The 18,531-nt window shown below is 38.9% G+C and overlaps 2 protein-coding genes across 10 annotated transcripts in view; one reads left to right on the top strand and one right to left on the bottom strand.

Moving 5' to 3' along the window:
• MTFR2 (mitochondrial fission regulator 2) overlaps positions 1 to 18,531 on the bottom strand; it is a 221,040-nt gene that overhangs the window by 125,708 nt on the left and 76,801 nt on the right. Inside the window, exon 8 of one of the 2 annotated variants that reach the window (XM_067701989.1) lies at positions 6,876 to 9,585. The exons of the other annotated variant lie outside the window; for it this stretch is intronic. Within the exon in view, the coding sequence (XP_067558090.1) occupies positions 9,544 to 9,585 (42 nt within the window). The 3' untranslated portion in view covers positions 6,876 to 9,543. Of the gene's footprint in view, positions 1 to 6,875; positions 9,586 to 18,531 lie in introns of those variants that run through there. 2 annotated transcript variants of the gene reach the window in all.
• The window catches only part of PDE7B (phosphodiesterase 7B), a 339,359-nt gene that overhangs the window by 291,636 nt on the left and 29,192 nt on the right, over positions 1 to 18,531 (top strand). For all 8 annotated transcript variants that reach the window (XR_010933669.1, XR_010933671.1, XR_010933670.1 and 5 more), the window contains 5 exons: positions 579 to 730; positions 2,725 to 2,788; positions 4,733 to 4,828; positions 6,879 to 6,979; positions 8,424 to 8,555. Coding sequence is in view for 5 of the 8 variants with exons in the window: in XM_067701985.1 (XP_067558086.1) it covers positions 579 to 730; positions 2,725 to 2,788; positions 4,733 to 4,828; positions 6,879 to 6,979; positions 8,424 to 8,555 (545 nt within the window). In the remaining 3 variants the exon portion in view is untranslated. The remainder of the gene's footprint in view (positions 1 to 578; positions 731 to 2,724; positions 2,789 to 4,732; positions 4,829 to 6,878; positions 6,980 to 8,423; positions 8,556 to 18,531) is intronic.

Genomic DNA, 18,531 nt, shown 5'->3' with positions numbered 1-18,531 from the left:
ATACTCCATCAAGAAAAAAGCACCCACTCTGCCTCATGTCATGGCAATCTAGGTCACTCTTGCGCTGAGATTTTTAATTCCTTTACCGCTGATGGTCCTGGGACATTAGGAAACATCTCCTCATGTCTAAGCTAGTGTATTCTCAGCTCTTCTAATTCAGGTGAAGGATTTCATCAGACTAGAGAGAGGATAGGATGAGAACGTGTTCTAAATTTTGGAACCTCAGCTCCAGTATAGCAGGAAAAACAGCATAACTGTTCCTTAAATGCATGCAGAAGGATGTGAATTCACTCACTAAGTTTACCAGCGTCATTAATAAGAAAATGAAGTTTTTAATTCATGTATTTCATGTCTTCCAAAATCAGTCAGAAATATCTCATTTTAATGAATGTAACATATACGAAATATCATTTTTTCTAGAAAAATTGCAAATGCAGAGTTAAATGGTCTGTATTAAGAAAGCACTGGAGAGCATCTCTTGGATTTCTCTCCTTTATATTGTACTTTGTAGTTTTACATAGTGGAGAAAAATGGGGCTTTTTAAATATATAACTTCTGAATTTGACTACTTTCCACAGATACAACACACTCAGGGGAAATTGGCACCAAAAAGAAGGTGAAAAGACTGTTAAGCTTTCAAAGATACTTCCATGCATCAAGGCTGCTTCGTGGAATTATACCGCAAGCGCCGCTCCACCTGCTGGATGAAGACTACCTTGGACAAGCAAGGGTGAGCTAGTTACCCCTCTGTCGCCTCATACCAGGCCAGTGGCTGAGAGCATGTGCCCCCCTCTACTCCCCATCCCTCCCACCCCCACCCCCCAATAGCGCCTAGGTTTGAGTCTTTACTTCTGTCACTGAAGAGCTCCGTGCCTCTGGACAGTTATTCAACACATCTGGACTTTTTCCTTAAATATAAAGTGAAGTAATAGAAACGCTCACCTCATGGGGTGGTACAAGGATTAAACAAGGCAAAGCATGTTTGCATGCTTAATATACTCATGCCTAGCACATGCTAGCTATTTTGATTTTTATAAATGTGCAAAACACATCTGCACAACACTAAATAAAATGAAGTTTTGGACTGGCCGATTACCAGTGAAGGAATAAATTTTTTAACCCGTTGAATTATCTCACCGTAATAGCTACCCTGAAATTAACCCAGTAATTACCAACTCTTAATTACACTTTAGGCTATCAATACAGTGCACTGTCTTTTTTATAATTTTTAATTTATTCAAAAAAATTTTACTAATTTGACAACTATTTTTGCAATGCATTGATCCAACAGAGGGTAGAAATCTAATGTGTGACAATCTAAAAAAAGTTCAAAGGTTATCTCTAGCCCAAACTCCCAAAGGAATTTAAATTTCAGGAATAAACCACCTCAGTTTAAACAGAAGTCAAAGGTAATATCTTATGGTTCCTATGATAAGGAATATTATGCTGTCTATATGCAATTAAGAAATACATTCTAATGGTATATACTATTAAGAAATAAGCAGCAAGTAATGTTAGAAGAACTAATTCCCCACATTAGGTCTACAAAAAGAAAGCAAATATCACTCCTTCTAACAGCCCAAGGTCTGAGATTGAGTGAATGGTTGGTTGGTTGGTTGTTTCATTTGGTGAGAGGAGGAGAAAGCAAGGCTAAGCTCCCAGTGCTGCAGCATCCATGACAGAGCACTCTCTGTGGGGACCTCTCAAGAAGGACAACGGTGAGATGTAGAAAGAACAACAGACCAGAGGTCAGGATCAGAGGTCAAATTTTGGCTCCGCCTTTAGAATTGTGTGACTTTTGGATAAAAACTCACTCAAACTAGACTTCACCAAAAACCTACTATCCCTTCATTTTTCTGATGCTGTTCTGAAGGCCTTTGTGTGCCATGATGAGGCCGTTGGATTTTATCAAAAGACACAGGGAGGCCATTCAAGGGCAGGTAGAGGAGAGTGAGCTGGTCCTTACGGGAAGCAGGGCCTGTGAGAGGAGAGGAAAGCAGTCGCAGGAGCTACAGTGAGGATAGAATCAGCAACTGCAACTTTGTGTCTGAGAGTTAACACCATCTAATTCCAATCAGGGGGTATTATGAAAAAGGAAAATAGCACAGTAAGTCTACATTGAACAGTAGGTCTTTAAAGTACCCAATATTTTCAATTGCCCACACTTCAGTTTCCTGTCTGTTACAGGGGTTAATTTCACATTTCGTCCACATTGAGCAGAGTAGTGTGCTCATCAGTCATCTAGGTTTCTTTTTTTTTAAGTTCACTGTAAACCTCCTCCCGTAAGTGCATAGTAGTTTGTGATGTAGAGACTTAACGGAACTACAATTTTAAAAGGTATCTATCATGTGCTTACTATGTACTCACACCGCTCTAAGCACTTTTACATGTTTTACCTTATTTAATCTTCACAACAACCCTCTGAAGCAATAGTATTATCAGCTATATTTTTCAAATTAGGAAACCGAGGTACAGAGAGTTAAGGAACTTGCGCAAGGTATCACAGCCAGTAAGTGGATGTGGCGGTCTGATTCCGGAGCCTGTCCCTTTAACACTGTTGTTATTAGGCTGCAGAGTAAGATTTGTCTTACTACAAACCAGTTGTACATAGATAGTAGTATGCTATTTTCAACTGTTTAATTGTTTAATTCACGATGTCTCAAAGTAAATATTTGAGTCTCCGATATGATTCATGAGAGTGCTGGCTTTTGTTTGTCTTTTCAGCATATGCTCTCCAAAGTGGGAATGTGGGATTTTGACATTTTCTTGTTTGATCGCTTGACAAATGGTAAGTCACCCAAAAGAATTCTCACTAAAGTACACACCATTAAAGTGGGATTAATTTTGTGAAAAACAAAATATATTTTTAAACACTGTTGTTCTTTTTTCTTTCTTTTCCCACATTCATAAATCTACAGCCACTCAAGAAGGACCAGGGCAAGGGAAAATTAGTTCAAATGAAGAAGGAGGGTTGAATTTGGACCTCAAATCTTAAGACAGTTTCCTTCTGGTCTTGCTGTTTCCAAAGCAATTTAGAAACCACAGATTAGATTCCTTCCTTGCAGAATACTTTGGCCACATGCAAAAGGAAGGAGTTTGTTGTGAGTCAATGAAAACTAGAAACATAAAAACACATCTGATCAGTCCTGACTCTTACTGGGCCAATGGTTTTGCACTTTTATTAAGTGAGAGAGTCTGCCCCATTACAGGTATTGTTCAGATATGTTTGGGATCATGAGAAGAAAACAACTCCTGAGGATAGAGTGTAAACACTTAGGCTGCAGCTGAAGGGAAAAGTAGACCTTCTTATTGTTTCCACTTTTTAAATTTTTGTGCCTATAGAGGCTTCCCTTAAGAAAACAACAAAATCCTATAATATTTTCATCTGCCCATTAAACGAATGCGGATAATAGGGAGCCAATGAAAGACGTCACGTTTAATGCTGACCGTCACATGTCCTATCATCTACAGGCTTGTGTTTTAAGTCATTACAGATGGTTTTCTCACCATTCTGTTTCTTGACAAACAACACACAGTGGAGAGAGGTACGGCCTAAGACCATGACACTGAGCTTTACACTGTGGAAAGATAACTAGACCATATAGAGCTGTATCTCATAACCTTGCATTTCGCTTTGCTCAAATCAGTTGAGAGATGGGGACCAGTATATGAAATTAACCATGAACAAAAGAATTTGTTCAATGGTATTTGTTAAAAAGAGAGTATAATCACGACTCTCATAAAGATATGAAGTGATCACATGAATGATTTTATTAAACTCAATTAATTAGAGATCCAGTAAAATGTTACAGCTAGTTCAAAGGAATATTCAAAGAGCCATACATATAAAAGCAGAAAGAAATGCCAAAATGAATTTGTAAATAGGTGAGAAACTGGGAGGGGGAAATCAATTGTATTTCCACCTCACTAATTTCATTTGCATGTATACAGCCAAGAATCATCTGCAATAATATCAGTTATCTACAACTTTGATTGTTGTGAAATAGCTCAAAGATGATGAAAGCTACAGAAACACATAGAACCAGGTACCCTGGAAGAGTGTGCTTGGGCAACACCTAGTTTTCCAATTAAGACAGCCAGTCATCTTCTTGGTACATTTCAAAGTCTTTCATAAACTTTATAATGCTTTTAATATTTAAAATCCTTATCTCTAATGAACAGTATTTCTTGAATGCTTACAAGTTATTGTAGCTTCAATTTTGCACCTCTGCTGGCTTGAGTTATAAAATATCTCACAGTCAAATTTCATCTTCGGTGATTTTCCAAAAGAAGAATAGGCACTGTGGTGGCTTAGATACCCCTGTAAATGTAAGAGTCAATTGGAAGCAACTTAAGACACATTTCAAGTGACCATTAAACTATGTCTTTAAAAAAGTAACCATACAAACACACACACACACACACACACACACACACACACACGTATATGTGTCCCTGATACTGCAGTAGGCAGACTCCTTTTAACTCTTAATGTTTTCATTGCCTTTAGCATAGGGAGAAGGTCTGAGTTAATTTTACTTGTACAATAAGAGAAAATATGGGACCAGATCATAGTAATAATATCTTTATACTTGAATAATTTTAAATCTAAAGGGGAAAAGAAATGATCCTATCAGAGAACTTTCATTACAGAAACTTTGGATCCTATTGCTAGTCTTGATATTTTAATGGTGATGAAAATGGATTAAAACAGGTGGCTGTTCCCCTATAGGAAACAGCCTGGTAACACTGCTGTGCCACCTCTTCAATGCCCATGGGCTCATTCACCACTTCAAGTTAGATATGGTGACCTTACACAGGTTTTTAGGTAAGTCCTTTTATCCTTATTTCTACCCCCTTGCCCCTGAAAAATGGCAGTCTACAATATTCTTTAACATAAATTGGCAAGAGCCATAGCCTGGTAGATGAAGACCTCATATTAGTCTTAAATTATCTCATCGTAATTTTAAAATAAGTTTACTTATTTAAATCACTGGAAAAAATGCTTACCTGATTAGTTATGTTTAAAAGAGATAAAGGCTATGTAAAGACAACCTTCAAGAGCAAATAACTGTCACAGAAGTTACTGATCTGCTCACGGATGAACAAAATCCCAGAAAATATTCCTCAAATAATGCCACTCTGGATATGAGTTGTTGAAATATTCAACAGGCTTTTTTTTAATGATAAGAACTACCACGTGTGTAGCACCCACCGTATGCAGGGGGCTTTTGGTATGTTATTTCTAACAGCTTCAATAACCCTGCAAGTTGGCCATTATCACCATTTGGCCCATAAGTAAGGAGAAGTACACAGAGGTTTTGTAACTTGCTCAAGGTCAACAACATATAATTGGCAGAGCTGCAGTCCAAGCCCAGGTCTGTCTGATTTGAAAGCCTACCGTCTTCCCACTCAACTCCACCATCTCTCCTCATCAAGAAGCAGCCCCAGATCTCATCTGACTTCATGCATCTTCTTATTTATCTTCCAGTGAATTATCCAGGGCACATTTTTAGTCACCAAATGACTTTCCTCTGCCTCGTAGTGTGTTCCTGGCTTCTTTGACTTGGCACATGGCAGTGCTTTGCATTTGGAAGCTGACTTGACGCATCAAGGATAAAATAATGGTGATGGTGATAACAAGAGTAGCAGCAACCACCAGGCTTATATAGTGTTTACATGTGCTGGGAAGTCTTCTAAGAACTTGCATATATTAACACATCTAATCCTTACAGCACCTCTTTGAGATCAGAGCTGTTGTTATCCCTATTTTATAGAGAAGGAAAGGGAGGAAACTTTCGGTTAAGTAACTTGCCCAATACAGATAAGTAATAGAGCCAGGGTTCATATAATAGTCAAATAAACCTGCTGATTAAAAGGTACATGTGGCACAACAGAAATACTGGAAACAAGCCAGAGCATGGCTCATTCCAGAAACACAGATAACCTCAAGCTAATTGTGTTCAGATTGATTGAGCAAAGTAATGGCCATGAATAGAGCCAAATAATCTTGATTTGTCTAAAGAGGGAGAGCACAGATACTTTGGACGTGTGTATGCACCCAGAGTACATGGGGAAAAGGCAAAGATTCAATGACAGAAATAACACTGGAATCCAGAGCCAGAGTCATAGCTGGGCTGAGAGAACAAAGCCACACTTGAAAGCCAGGACATTCTATACACACTGAATATATTGCATCCTAGACATTGCCTTAGTTATTAGCTGAAGCAGGCAAGTAGCTTCTGTAAATAGCAAATTCAAATTGCCTTCCTTGTGTCTCTATTTGGTTCCAAGAACACTCCGGTCCCTAGATTGGAAGGGCAAGAAAGATGATCATTTAATCTGAATAAGATAGAAATAAATCCAAGGATTCCTCAGCTGGATCTATGAATTTCTGCCTGAAGAATCCCCAGATTTGCTTTGGTCAGTATTTGTTACTTAAGTGATAAAGCAACCTTTGGATGAGAGTAGGTCTCTTTAAAAGGAAACCTCTTTTATTGGCACATTATTCTTAAATGGCAGCAAACTTAAATAATTAAACTATAGTGTGAAATAAAGTTGCCCTTTTCCTACATATTTATTTTTCCAATGAATGAGAGCCTTCATGAATGCCAGAGAGGGGTGATTTATGAAGGTGGTGAGGAATCCCAAGGGCCTCACAAATCCTTTTAGCCTTTCTTCCCTCTTCCCTCCCCCTCCTTCTCCACTGAAATCAACCCAGTAGAACTGCCAAGCTGGCAAATCGTGTCCATTTCTAAAGCATCCCCAGGCTGCACACTTTGGAGACACTGTTATTTTTAAGCAAAAGGGACCCTCAATAAGTCTGAGCTAGTATGTCCTTTGTGTTTAGCTGATTGAGTTATCTGTTTACCTCCTAGTCATGGTTCAAGAAGATTACCACAGCCAAAACCCTTATCACAATGCTGTTCACGCAGCCGACGTCACCCAGGCCATGCACTGCTACCTAAAGGAGCCAAAGGTAAGGCAAGACCCGCTGCCTCCTCGGCCATCTGGAAATGCCATGTAAACTACCTGCCGGGTCCCAGATCACCTGACATATCAGAGCGACTGGGTTATGGGCCAATTTATAGCATGAATACATATTGCTTCTATTAAGGTTTCAGCATCAGCTCTGAAAACTGTATAATAGTCATGAAAGAGGATGTAAGTTTTCAGAGATTCTGTTTCATAATTTATATATTTTCAAGGCTGCATTAGGATGAAAACAACCCTCTCTATGACAATCTACGTCCTAGATGTCTTCAACCATCACAAAAGTTAGCTGCTTTTGCCTTGAACCTTTGCCACCAACAGTACCAGAACTGAACTTTTCTAGGAAGTCTCCCACCTCGTGGTTTTTGATCAACAAATAGAATTAAAACTCCTCAAGACTCAGCTGCATTTCCTACTGAGGCGACTAGGCATCCTGATTCAGGCCCAAGAGAAATTGTGAGCATCAAAAACCTCTTTAAAAATATGCCTAGATGCAACATATTAATCCAAAATTTAAAACATTATAGTAATGCTCGTTACTTAAAATCTAGGCATTTCTTAGCCATATAAAACCTAGCTGTTAAAACATACAGGATGAGGTTTCTTTAGGGTTATCCAACCCTGGATAGCCAAGGAAAATGATATCTCAGTCCAAGACTCTGTTTAGTTCAATCAGTTTTAACATCAACCACTAAATATACAGATGCCAGATAGGCATTCCCAAGACAAAACTGGGTATGCCTTATCCTTATAAAATATCCCAAAGACATTAAAGGTTTTGTTATTTAATCCCTAAGTAATTTGAAAATTGTATAGATTGCACAGTTGTGTATTTAAAGCTAACACTAGATTCCCATTTTCCTGCTTGTTTTCCTAGCTAGCCAAAAAAAAAAAGACAGATTCTCACACATTCCCCCACTTTATTTATTACACATTGAAGAAATATGCAAATTTTGCAATTCAGCCCACTGTGGATTTCATATTCGAAGAAGTGGCAATGATATATTGGATGGTTGAAATACACAAGGGATTTTTTTCCATCGCTTTGGCTTCAGCTTTTTCCTTCACTTACAGCTTTCCTAGGAGCAAGGCTGATTTTAGACTCTGCCTTCTCCCCGCCCACTATAGAGCAGTGTTGCCAACAACAGGTAATACTACTACAACAACAAAACAAGACAGTAGCAGCAGGAAGGGGAGGCCACCTGGATGAGCTACACAATTTGAGTTGCTTAATTCCTTTCCTCACAGCCCTTTCTTTATTCCTGCGATTCCATGGTTTTATTACCTTATTGACAGCTTCAGAAGGTTAAGGTCTGGATGAAAGGCCTGAACGATACTATGATGATTCATTCAGTGCGATTTAGCCAAAACAAATGCTAACCTATTTTTGGAAACACACCAGTCAATCTCCCCATTCAATTCTTTAACAGCTCGCCAGCTCCCTCACACCTCTGGACATCATGCTTGGACTGCTGGCTGCCGCAGCCCACGATGTTGACCATCCAGGGGTAAACCAGCCATTTTTGATCAAAACAAACCACCACCTTGCCAACCTGTATCAGGTAAGGGAGCCAACATGATACAATATGGTTAACTGCTTTAGGCCCAGTGCTGTAGCCTGAATCTCACCCTTGGAGATAGCCTTCATTCAGGGTCAGCCTCAATGATGACCACAGCCAAAGAGCATGGGTTTGAAATAGGTTCAGAGTGTCCCCCAGGGAAGATTAAATTGGTTTACAAGGATATCCAAGGAATTCAATTTGCTCTGAAGCAGGTTTGAAATTGTTCTAAGTCAAACAGGATTCCTGAGTCTACTGTCTCATGGTCTGAGACTGTCTGTCTCCATAGGAACCATCTAATATAGAATGGCCAGTTGAAGCCAGTCCTCGTAGAACTTCTATAAATGATACTACCAGGTGCAATCCTAGTTCAGATTTACGTCTCTAGGGCCATTTCTTTTTTAATCATGTTTTTTTTTTTTATTGAAGTATAGTTGACTTACAATATTATGCTAGTCTCAGGTATACAATATAGTGATTCAAAGATTTTACAGATTATACTTCATTTATAGTTATTATAAAATATTGGCTATATTCTCCAGGGCCATTTCTGAACATTTTGGCCTCTGAGTCAGAGGTATGTTATCGAAGACAATAGGCGTACTTCGTTGTTATAAAATTGTTCAACAGCACGAGTAGATTGGCCCAAAGAACTCTTATCTGTGATATTACTTCAGATATTATAACCCTATATCATAAATGAATTATTCCCAGAATTTTCAACATGGTTTGGGGGAGACCTTTGGTTGTCATTAACAAAATCACTGCATTCAAAGGAGTCATTGATCTCAATTTTAGTGCATCTTTTGAAAAAATTCAGTATGGGAAGAATTTCTAAAGGATTCCCGTAAAACAGTTGCGTTATACAAAACAGTGCAGCTTGAGGATAAAGTACAACTGAAACATGAAACAGAGCTTTTTTCCATCCAGTTGATTAGCTTTTGGTCCAGGTAGGAATTGTCATTCCGAGGTTTATGGATCCCCTGGGACATCATAATTCAGCACTCGGCTCTCTTGGTCTGTCAGCCAGCACCTGGAGCGGGGATAGAAATGACCATAAAGAGGGGACAGGGTGACATAATTTAGAAAAACTTTTGATGATGAGCTGAAAACTAAACAAATAAAATGAAAACTAAACTTTCTAAACAGTCTCAGAAGCTAAATTTATTGCTTGGGGAAAACATTAAAAATTTGACCCGCGGAAAAAAAATGAATGACTGAACTGAGAGCTCCCAAATAGATTTTCTATTCCTGTCATATTTTAATTCTGACTTTTCAAATGTCTTTAATTAAATAAAGAAAATCAAGCAACAAGACTGGCTACTTGATCTACTTCCATATAATGTAAATGCTTACCTAATTCTAATTTCTTATCATCAAATAGATCACATCAATGGAGTTTAAGAGAGTATGTACTGCTACTGACTGATTTGTCCATGAAAATAAGGATCATAAAGCTGTGCTTTGACATGTAGTGTATATAAAACACGTAATGAATGCACATTTAGACAGAAAGTCAGAAAGAAATATGCCAGATGTTAAAGATGTAAAAACCAAGAATGTAGAATTTCATTAACTACTCACTGCTAATTAACAAAAACTGATTCTCAAAAGAAAGATACTGCAATTACTTGTTCATATACTAAAAATGTTCTCAAATAAATGGATTCCTTACTCAAACTTTTGAAGTACAGATAATTTTTGATAATATTTAATCTCTTTGTTAAAAATAAACATTCCTATACAACCAAATTCTGCAGGCTTTTCAACACAACATACAGTCTTGTATATTTTGAACTAGCAACTATTGATTGCATGCATCAGATGATATACTAGGATCTAGGAGTACAAAGATAAATAAAATATAATCCCAGCCCTTGGACATTGGTTCAAACTCAGATGCTCAATATGTGCAAAATCCAAGAAAACTTAATCCCAGTTTGAAAAGGTTTAGAGGAGTTAGAGCCAAAGATACGCATGGATATCTCTGTATACATACCTAGAAACAGCTTTTTTTTAAAGCCTCTGAAGACAAAATTTCCCCATGCTGTTCTTTGTATCCAAAGATGTTACAACAATAAAGTGAGCTATTTTTTTTTTTTCTAGCAGTGAATTTATCCATCTGAATTGTCTGGCCTGATGCTCGATAGGAAAGAGAAGGATCCTCTTCATAATGACTAGACAGAAGTTGGCATATAGGACTCAAAAACCACATTCAAGAGACTGTCTTCATCAGTCCCCTGCTCAAATGGTCTTAGGCTCTCTTGGAGGCTAGAGATCCATGTCTCTAAGTTTTAGGAACAGTGTTGAGGGCAAACCAGCATCACTTAATGTCATAAAGATACTTCCAATATCCTAGAGCTGGCTAGTATAAAAGATGAAGAAATTTTATCAGCCAACTTGGGACTTTACATATTAAAGTAAAAATTGTTAAGAGGACCTAAAAATAATATGAGATTTTAATTTTGTCCAAAAATATATATATGATGGCTTTTACATCTGGCTATATACCGTTCTTATTAACTATATGAAGGAGCTCCAAAAAGATAAAGAAAATTCCCTTTAAAATTCAGTTCAATGAATTGTATAACTAACCTTTATTCAACACTTACTATGATTCAAACACTGGGCTAAGTGATTTTATCTATTATATTATTTAATCTTCACAATAGCCCAGTTAGGTGGGTACTATCATCATACCTATTTTCCAGAAAGAGGAAAATTGTTATTAGGAAATCCAAGTGGGTTTTCCCGAAAATAATAAACAGCTAATTAATGGCAGAGGTGGAATTAGAACTCAAGACTGTTATCTCCAGAGCCACATGTGCCTAAGCACCACACATACTGCCTCTAAAATTCATATTGATCACCTGTGATGTGCAGGAAAGTAAGAGCTCTCCTCCAGGTTCTCCTATCGCAGTGAGAGAGACAGGAGGGTTATAGACGTGTATCAATAGCTTAAGGTGGGAGAGCCTTTGCTAAGTGCTCTACGGTAGTTAGCTACAAACAAAATGTGATGGGAAGACAGAGGCGAAAGAGAAATTGATTCTGCAGATGGTTTCTGGAAATAAAAAAAATTAAAACAAAAAACAAAAATCAACCTCATGGAGGGAGAGTAATATAAACTGGGCCTTGAAGTGTGAGTAACATTTTGAGTAGCAGGGCAGAGAGTGTGACACCAAAGGCAGCATAAACTGGTGTACTTTGGGGATGAAAACCCACAACTCCAGAGTAACTGCAAATGGACTGTTTCTGTGTCCTTGAGCTGAATATAGTCCTGTCATGAATGGCCCCTGCTCTCTGTTCAATGACTTGGGCATGTTATGATGAAGTGTATATTCTCCCTTTTGTACACACTGTAGATTAGCTGTACAGAATGTGATCTGGGTCAGAAAATCATTTCACATTGTCAGTGAAGAACTGGCATAACTCTTTAGGTTTTCAATTTCAAGAAAAAAAAAATCGTGTTACATAAAATATCAACTCAGCAAGATCATTAACAACACATGATACTTTAAAATCTTTGGAAATACAGCCTTTTAGCCTACCAAGGGCCTGTTGGTTGAGACATAAATAAGCTTTCAGGAAACTATATGCAGCTTTTCAGACGACGTACCTTTACACATTTTTCTAGGGAGAGGATCCATGACTTATATTTTAAAATGAGTTATAGATCCAGAATATATTAAGAACTGTGATAATGAGTGAAAAAATATATATACACATCATATATATACATATATATTACACAATACATATACACATATTGTGTAATATATGTGTGTGTGTGTGTATATATATATACATATATATATATATACAAAAACTGTACATGCACATGAACACACATTTGGTCGAGAATAGCCAAGAAGATGTGCCAGGAATTATGGGGCTTTGAGAACACCCTGTGCGTGACTTTGTACAATCCAGACTTACTATAAATGAGATAAAATGGAAGAGGGCTTCCTCTCCCTCCTTTTGTTGGCTGTGCTCTTTTAGTTCTAATAAATAAGAAGATCATTGCATAAGGCCCAGCCTGTGCTTCTGCCCTGAGATAAAGAGAGAGCCAGGGCAGCTGGAGTGAAGGCCAAGTTAAAGGGCTCTCTCCCATTGTCCTCTGTCTGGGCCAGACTCACTAGCTGAACTGCCAACCCAAGTTCAACATGAAGACCATAAAGGCATTTCCACCTGGCACCACTCTCATCAGACTGGAAGCAGTCCAGGTGTCCGTGGTGGACTGAGTGTACCTAACAGGATGTGAGAGATACAGCTGAGAATTTATTTTCTGTCCCTCCACCCTCCAATCCTCCAACATGGGGGTTCAGCAGTTTTGCAAAGTAACCGTTAAATCAGACATGATATTGCTTATTACAATTGCAAAAGGAATTGCTTTCAGTTCAATTTAAAATCTAGAATATGATACAAATGAACTTATTTACAAAACAGAAACAGACTCACAGACATAGAAAACAAACTTATGGTTACCAAAGAGGAACCGGGGGGAATGGATAAATTAGGAGTTTGGGATTAGCAGATACAAACTATTATATGTAAAACAGATAAACAACAAGGACCTACTGTATAGCACAGGGAACTATATTCAATATCTTGTAATAAACCATATAAAAAAGTTAATTCCTTTTGATAGAGTCCAACTACATATTAACTAGTGACAGAACAACCTAATGAATAAAATAATTAATAATTAGTTGTTCCATGAAACATTGTATTTATTACATTCTCTATTTGTCTTGCAGAAGTTTATAATCATTTTTCTTGGTCACTTATCACAAGCACTTAGAAGAGGCCAGCATTTTTAACCACTTTTTATTCTTAATGACTCTGCACCATAAATATGAAGTTAGAGCCAGAAGACATGTTCCTTCCATATGGTCCTATAACCTCTACTCAAACAAGCAATTGCAAAGATTATATGTAACCTCATGATTTCTGTCTCATGAAAGGTGTTTTTGGAAAGTGGAGTGAAAATTGTAAAAAGGAGGTTCAAATTTGAGTTTCTGTTTCATAAAGTTTCCACTGTTCATAGTGAGGTAGCTGGCATGTGGCACATCCATGGCCCTGATCTGAACACAGGCCCGCCCCGTGGACAGCAATCAATGTTCGGGCTCCCCGTGAGAGCAGTGTCTTCAGCAGATGCAGATCAAACAAGAGAAAGACATCTTCCAACAGGCAGTAAACATGGCAGTGCTATAGTTTCCTCAAGGGCCAAGATCTTGTTTAGGACTCAAGGAGCTTCTGTTCCTCTGAGACCTCCTGGGCTGGGGCCCTTGCAGCGTTACCAAGGAGACCACTGGGCTTGTTAGGGAAGAACTCAGTGACTTCATTATCTTCTGGAGTCTCGCCTCCCGGTTTCGTGAGCAATTAAAAATGAAAACACAGACTATGTTCCTGTTGTTGTTTTTCTTCCTGCCTCCACTGGTTTAAAAGGTATAATTGACTCTGAGTCTTGTTGTACACCAGACTCAGTTTATCAACGTCATTCTAAGTATTTTAATCAAAGAAAGTGTCCAGTAAATAGGAGAAAACAACAACAACAGTTTAAAGCTGCTCTGTATGATAGCAAATCTGCTCTGCCAGATTCTCTTTGACAAAGAGACTCTCGGTTTAACTTGAAAACCTGTGTTGGTGGTTTATTAAATGCCAGATGTGTTGTTATTCTAGAACAAAGAGATTGTTTTCTTCTTAGGGTGGAAAATACTTGATTATTCAGATAAAAGGGGAAATAAAGGTTTTGCAGTAGCAATTTGAAGAGTTTTATTTTGTTCAAAATAAATTCTGGTAGGTTTTGTTGCCACAAAGGTGGATGCTTACTCTCTCAACTTTACAGTGAAGATTATTCTTACTAATAAAACTACAGGTATGAAGAGTTTGTGACACTAGAACACATTCTCATTGGAATGATGTGAGATTGCTGAGCTGCTGCTTCTGAAAGTAGAGGGATGTTGTACCTACTGTGGGATTCCAAAACAGTGCTGGGATTCAAATGGCTATTAAAGCAATCTCATCTCATCCTATGTTCAGATCTCCATGAGCATTTCTGATGAGCATCTCCTTTTTTTCAATCTACCTTTTGCTGATATTGGTCTTTGAGCTGCTGTGAAAGCCAGTGAGTCTGTAGGAGCAGAGCCACCTCCCTCTTAAGAAAGACAAAGATAATTTGGCCATTGCCTATGAAATACCAGTACCTCCCAGCCTGCTCATGCCAGATCCTCCCCTAGAGCAGGGCACCATCATCTTTCATCCTGTCATCTACACTCAGCCTTGCCTGTCTCCAACCCTTCCGCCACTGTGCAGCCAGAATGAGTTTCCTGAAACTCAACTGTGACACTTAGATGCCCGCTTAAAATCCCATTGCCCTCGGGGTTAAGTCCAAATATCCTAACCCAGTTTACAAGCCTCGTTATGATCTGACCCTCACTACGCTTTCCAGTTCCACTTCCCACCGTTACTCTCCCAGGCTCTATGCATCATCCAGTCTGAACCGCTTTCAGAATCCCAGAGCCGACATATGTGCCAAGTGCTGGCAGTACAGAAGATAAAACAAAACAAATAGAAATCCCTGCTTTCTACTAGGGGAATCAGAAAATAAGTGAAATATGTAGTATGTTTGAAAGTGATCATTTCTAATGATTAAAAAATAAATAAAACAGGGAGGGAAGGTATAAAGTGTCCCTCATGCTCCAGGTCTTCACACACGTGCTCTTCTTCCTTCCGCCTGTTTTAATGAAATGTAACCATGGCAGTGCTATAGTTTCTGTACTGCCTGCATTCCCGGACTCCTCTGTAACTTACTCGTCCTTTTGATCCCAACTTGGACAGATCTTCCTCCTGAAAGCCTTCTTTTTCTTTAAAAATCCATCTTCCGTGCCCCTGCTATATGATTTCACAGCACTCTCTTACTTGCCCTATCACGGCGTTTACCTCTCTAAACTGCCATTTCCTGATTAGACGTCCATATCCCCCGTCGCCTGCAAGCGTCTAGGCATCTACCTCGTCCGCTGCTGTATCCTCAGCCTCTGGCACAGCCCTCACGTTTAGTGAATATTCGTTGGGTGGCGGGACGTTTGCTGGATGAGTAAGTGGATGGATAGATGGATGGAGAGACGGATGGACGCACAGTTTGGACCCATGCAGCAAGAAAGACAGAACCTGAGGAACACTGAAAAATGAGGAATATTGGCCACAGTGAGCACACACAGGGACCCAGAGGGGAAATCTGAGAGACAGCAGCACACAGACGAGAAAGCACATCCCCGTACTGTCCACTTAGTCGGTACTTGTGCTAATTATTGCATTATTACTTCCCTACATCAAGAGTACGCCATGAAGACTGAGAAGCATCGTGGAAAATTCTTCATAATGATCTTCCTATTTGTTTACCTTGCAACTGACAAATGCTATCTGATATATGTTATTTCTGGAGTCGTCTACCTGATCCTGGTCATCTGTGAGCGAATAGTGAGAGAGCCCATCGCTATAATAATTGTAAAAGCTCTTTGACTTTTACCTGAGTCTAAGGATTTCACAGCAGGAGATTCCAAGTCTGGCTTTTATCAGCTATTGACTAAAAAATTAACAGGACTCTGGTACTTATACAATTACTTAAACTTTTGCAGTTACGGAACTTTGGGGGTTTGGAGGTTAATGGCTTAGTATCCATTCAACAAATATTTATTTAGATGGCACTGTGCCACATACTGGTGCACAAAGATGAATAAGATATGCTCCTTGTTCTCAATGGCAATCGTGTATGGCAGCAGCTTCAAACCAGGCATGTGTGCCCGTGGGGATACGCGAAGACTTTCCCAGGAGCACACAGGCATGAATAGTGCTAACAGAATTCATTTTCAGCTCCTCAAACTGAACCACCTGGAATGTGCTTGCAGGACAGTCAAGCCAGTTCTACTTTCCACTCCTCTTTCACAGTTACCCTGTTCCCACCGTACAAAAGAAAGACATATCTCTTATCCATTCTGCGTATTGCATCTTGCTCCAATTGCACTAATATTGTATATTGCCCCAGTGTGAAAAAATACCAAAGGAACAACTGAAAATATTCAAGGAAATCTCCTATAACTGAGGTACTATAATGCTCCCAGCCATCTCATGAATAAATGCATTGTCAGAACATTTTTATTCTTTTTATTTATTTATTTATTTATTTCTGACTACTGTTCATTGCGGTGTGCATTACGATGGCTTCTCTTGTTGTGGAGCACGGGTTCTAGGCACATGGGCTTCAGTAGTTGTGGCTCACGGGCTCTAGAGCTCAGGCTCAGTAGTTGTGGCACACGGGCTTAGTTGCTCTGCGCCATGTGGGATCTTCCCAGACCTGGGCTTGAACCCGTGTCTCCTGCATTGGCAGGCAGATTCTTAACCACTGCGCCGCCAGGGAAGTCCCAAAACATTTTTATTCTTAAGCATAATGTTTTCCAAATTGGCAGTATACGTGTATTTTCGTCAATTAGTTACCAATAGCAATTGCATTGTAAACCCAAGCTGGAAAAATATTTACTACTTAGAGCCTGATGTCAAGTAAATTTGTTAAATTAAAGATTCAATTTATATATCAATACTTATTTTTGTTTCAGAGAGATATGATAGGGTGATGATGAAAGAATTTCACACATCAAAATATATTGCATTAAAATAAAATTCTATGGGGAAATAGAATGGAAATGTAAGTTCTAGAGGGAAAAAATCAATTTAAAATTTTTGACTTAAAAAATAAATTATTCATGTGTTTTCTTAAACATGTGATTAATAGGTATTAAATGCCATTGGTATTTTGATTCCCTTAGATACATTTAATGCATAAAAGAGTTATATAATGATTTTATATTAAAACACCAATATTCACAAAAATGCAAGACATTATTACATCTTTTTTTTTTTTTTTTTTTTTGCGGTACGCGGGCCTCTCACTGTTGTGGCCTCTCCCGTTGCAGAGTACAGGCTCCGGACGCGCAGGCTCAGCGGCCATGGCTCACGGGCCCAGCCGCTCTGCGGCATGTGGGATCTTCCCGGACCGGGGCATGAACCTGTGTCCCCTGCATTGGCAGGCGGACTCTCAACCACTGCGCCACCAGGGAAGCCCAGACATTATTACATCTTTTGTTACCATAGAAATTTGTGATTTTAGATATCAATTTTTAAAAGCATAGGGAGACCATAATTTTTCAAGACTATTTTAAGAGTAAATGAACAAAACATGTGAAAATTACTTATATGTAGGAGCAAGGCCAGTGAACAAAGTTGTTATAAGGTATTTTGGACAGTAGGATAGAAGCTTGGGTTGGGAATGGGGAGCTAGAAGAGGGAGCTGTCAGTTCTGTTTGGAGAACCAGGAAAGTCTTTCCTAGTAGGTGGCAATGTTTGATCTCAGAAATAAGAAATGTGTGTTTGTGTGTGTGCGCCCTCGCGCAGATGCGCGTGAGCCCACGCGTGCGTTTCAGACTTTACTAAGGTGATTTCACCTCACTCTTTTTTAGTTATAAAATTCTTTATTAAGATTCTTATGCAAAAACCAAGCATTATTCTAGATTAAGACATTGAAAAGGTCTTTTTATCAACTCTTTTGGGATGATATGGAAGATAATAAAGCAACTTTAAATAAGGTGGTGTGTTAGTGACTTAAACAAGGGTAGAAGTTTGTTTCTATCCTTTATAAAAGAAGTTTGGATACTGGCAGTCCAGGGCAGGCGTGGTGGCTTCACAAAATTAAGAATGAGTGACCCAAGATCCTTTCAGTTCTTCAATCTGCTATCACTGGGGTATGACACTTGTCCTCATTGCCCAGCTAGCTGCTGGAGCTCTAGCCATTCCTGCTGCATTCCAGACAGTGAGAGGGAAGGAAGGGATAAAGCAAAAGAAGCCTCTCCCAGATGAAACAGTTCCCTTTAAGCAACTTTCCTTAAAATCCCACACAACATTTCTGCTTACACTTAATAGGTCAGAA

This window comes from Pseudorca crassidens, chromosome 13 (assembly GCF_039906515.1).
Source record: "Pseudorca crassidens isolate mPseCra1 chromosome 13, mPseCra1.hap1, whole genome shotgun sequence".
Lineage (NCBI taxonomy): Eukaryota > Metazoa > Chordata > Mammalia > Artiodactyla > Delphinidae > Pseudorca > Pseudorca crassidens.
Note: the sequence above shows the minus strand (reverse complement) of the source record. Positions and strands in the feature narration are given on the sequence as shown.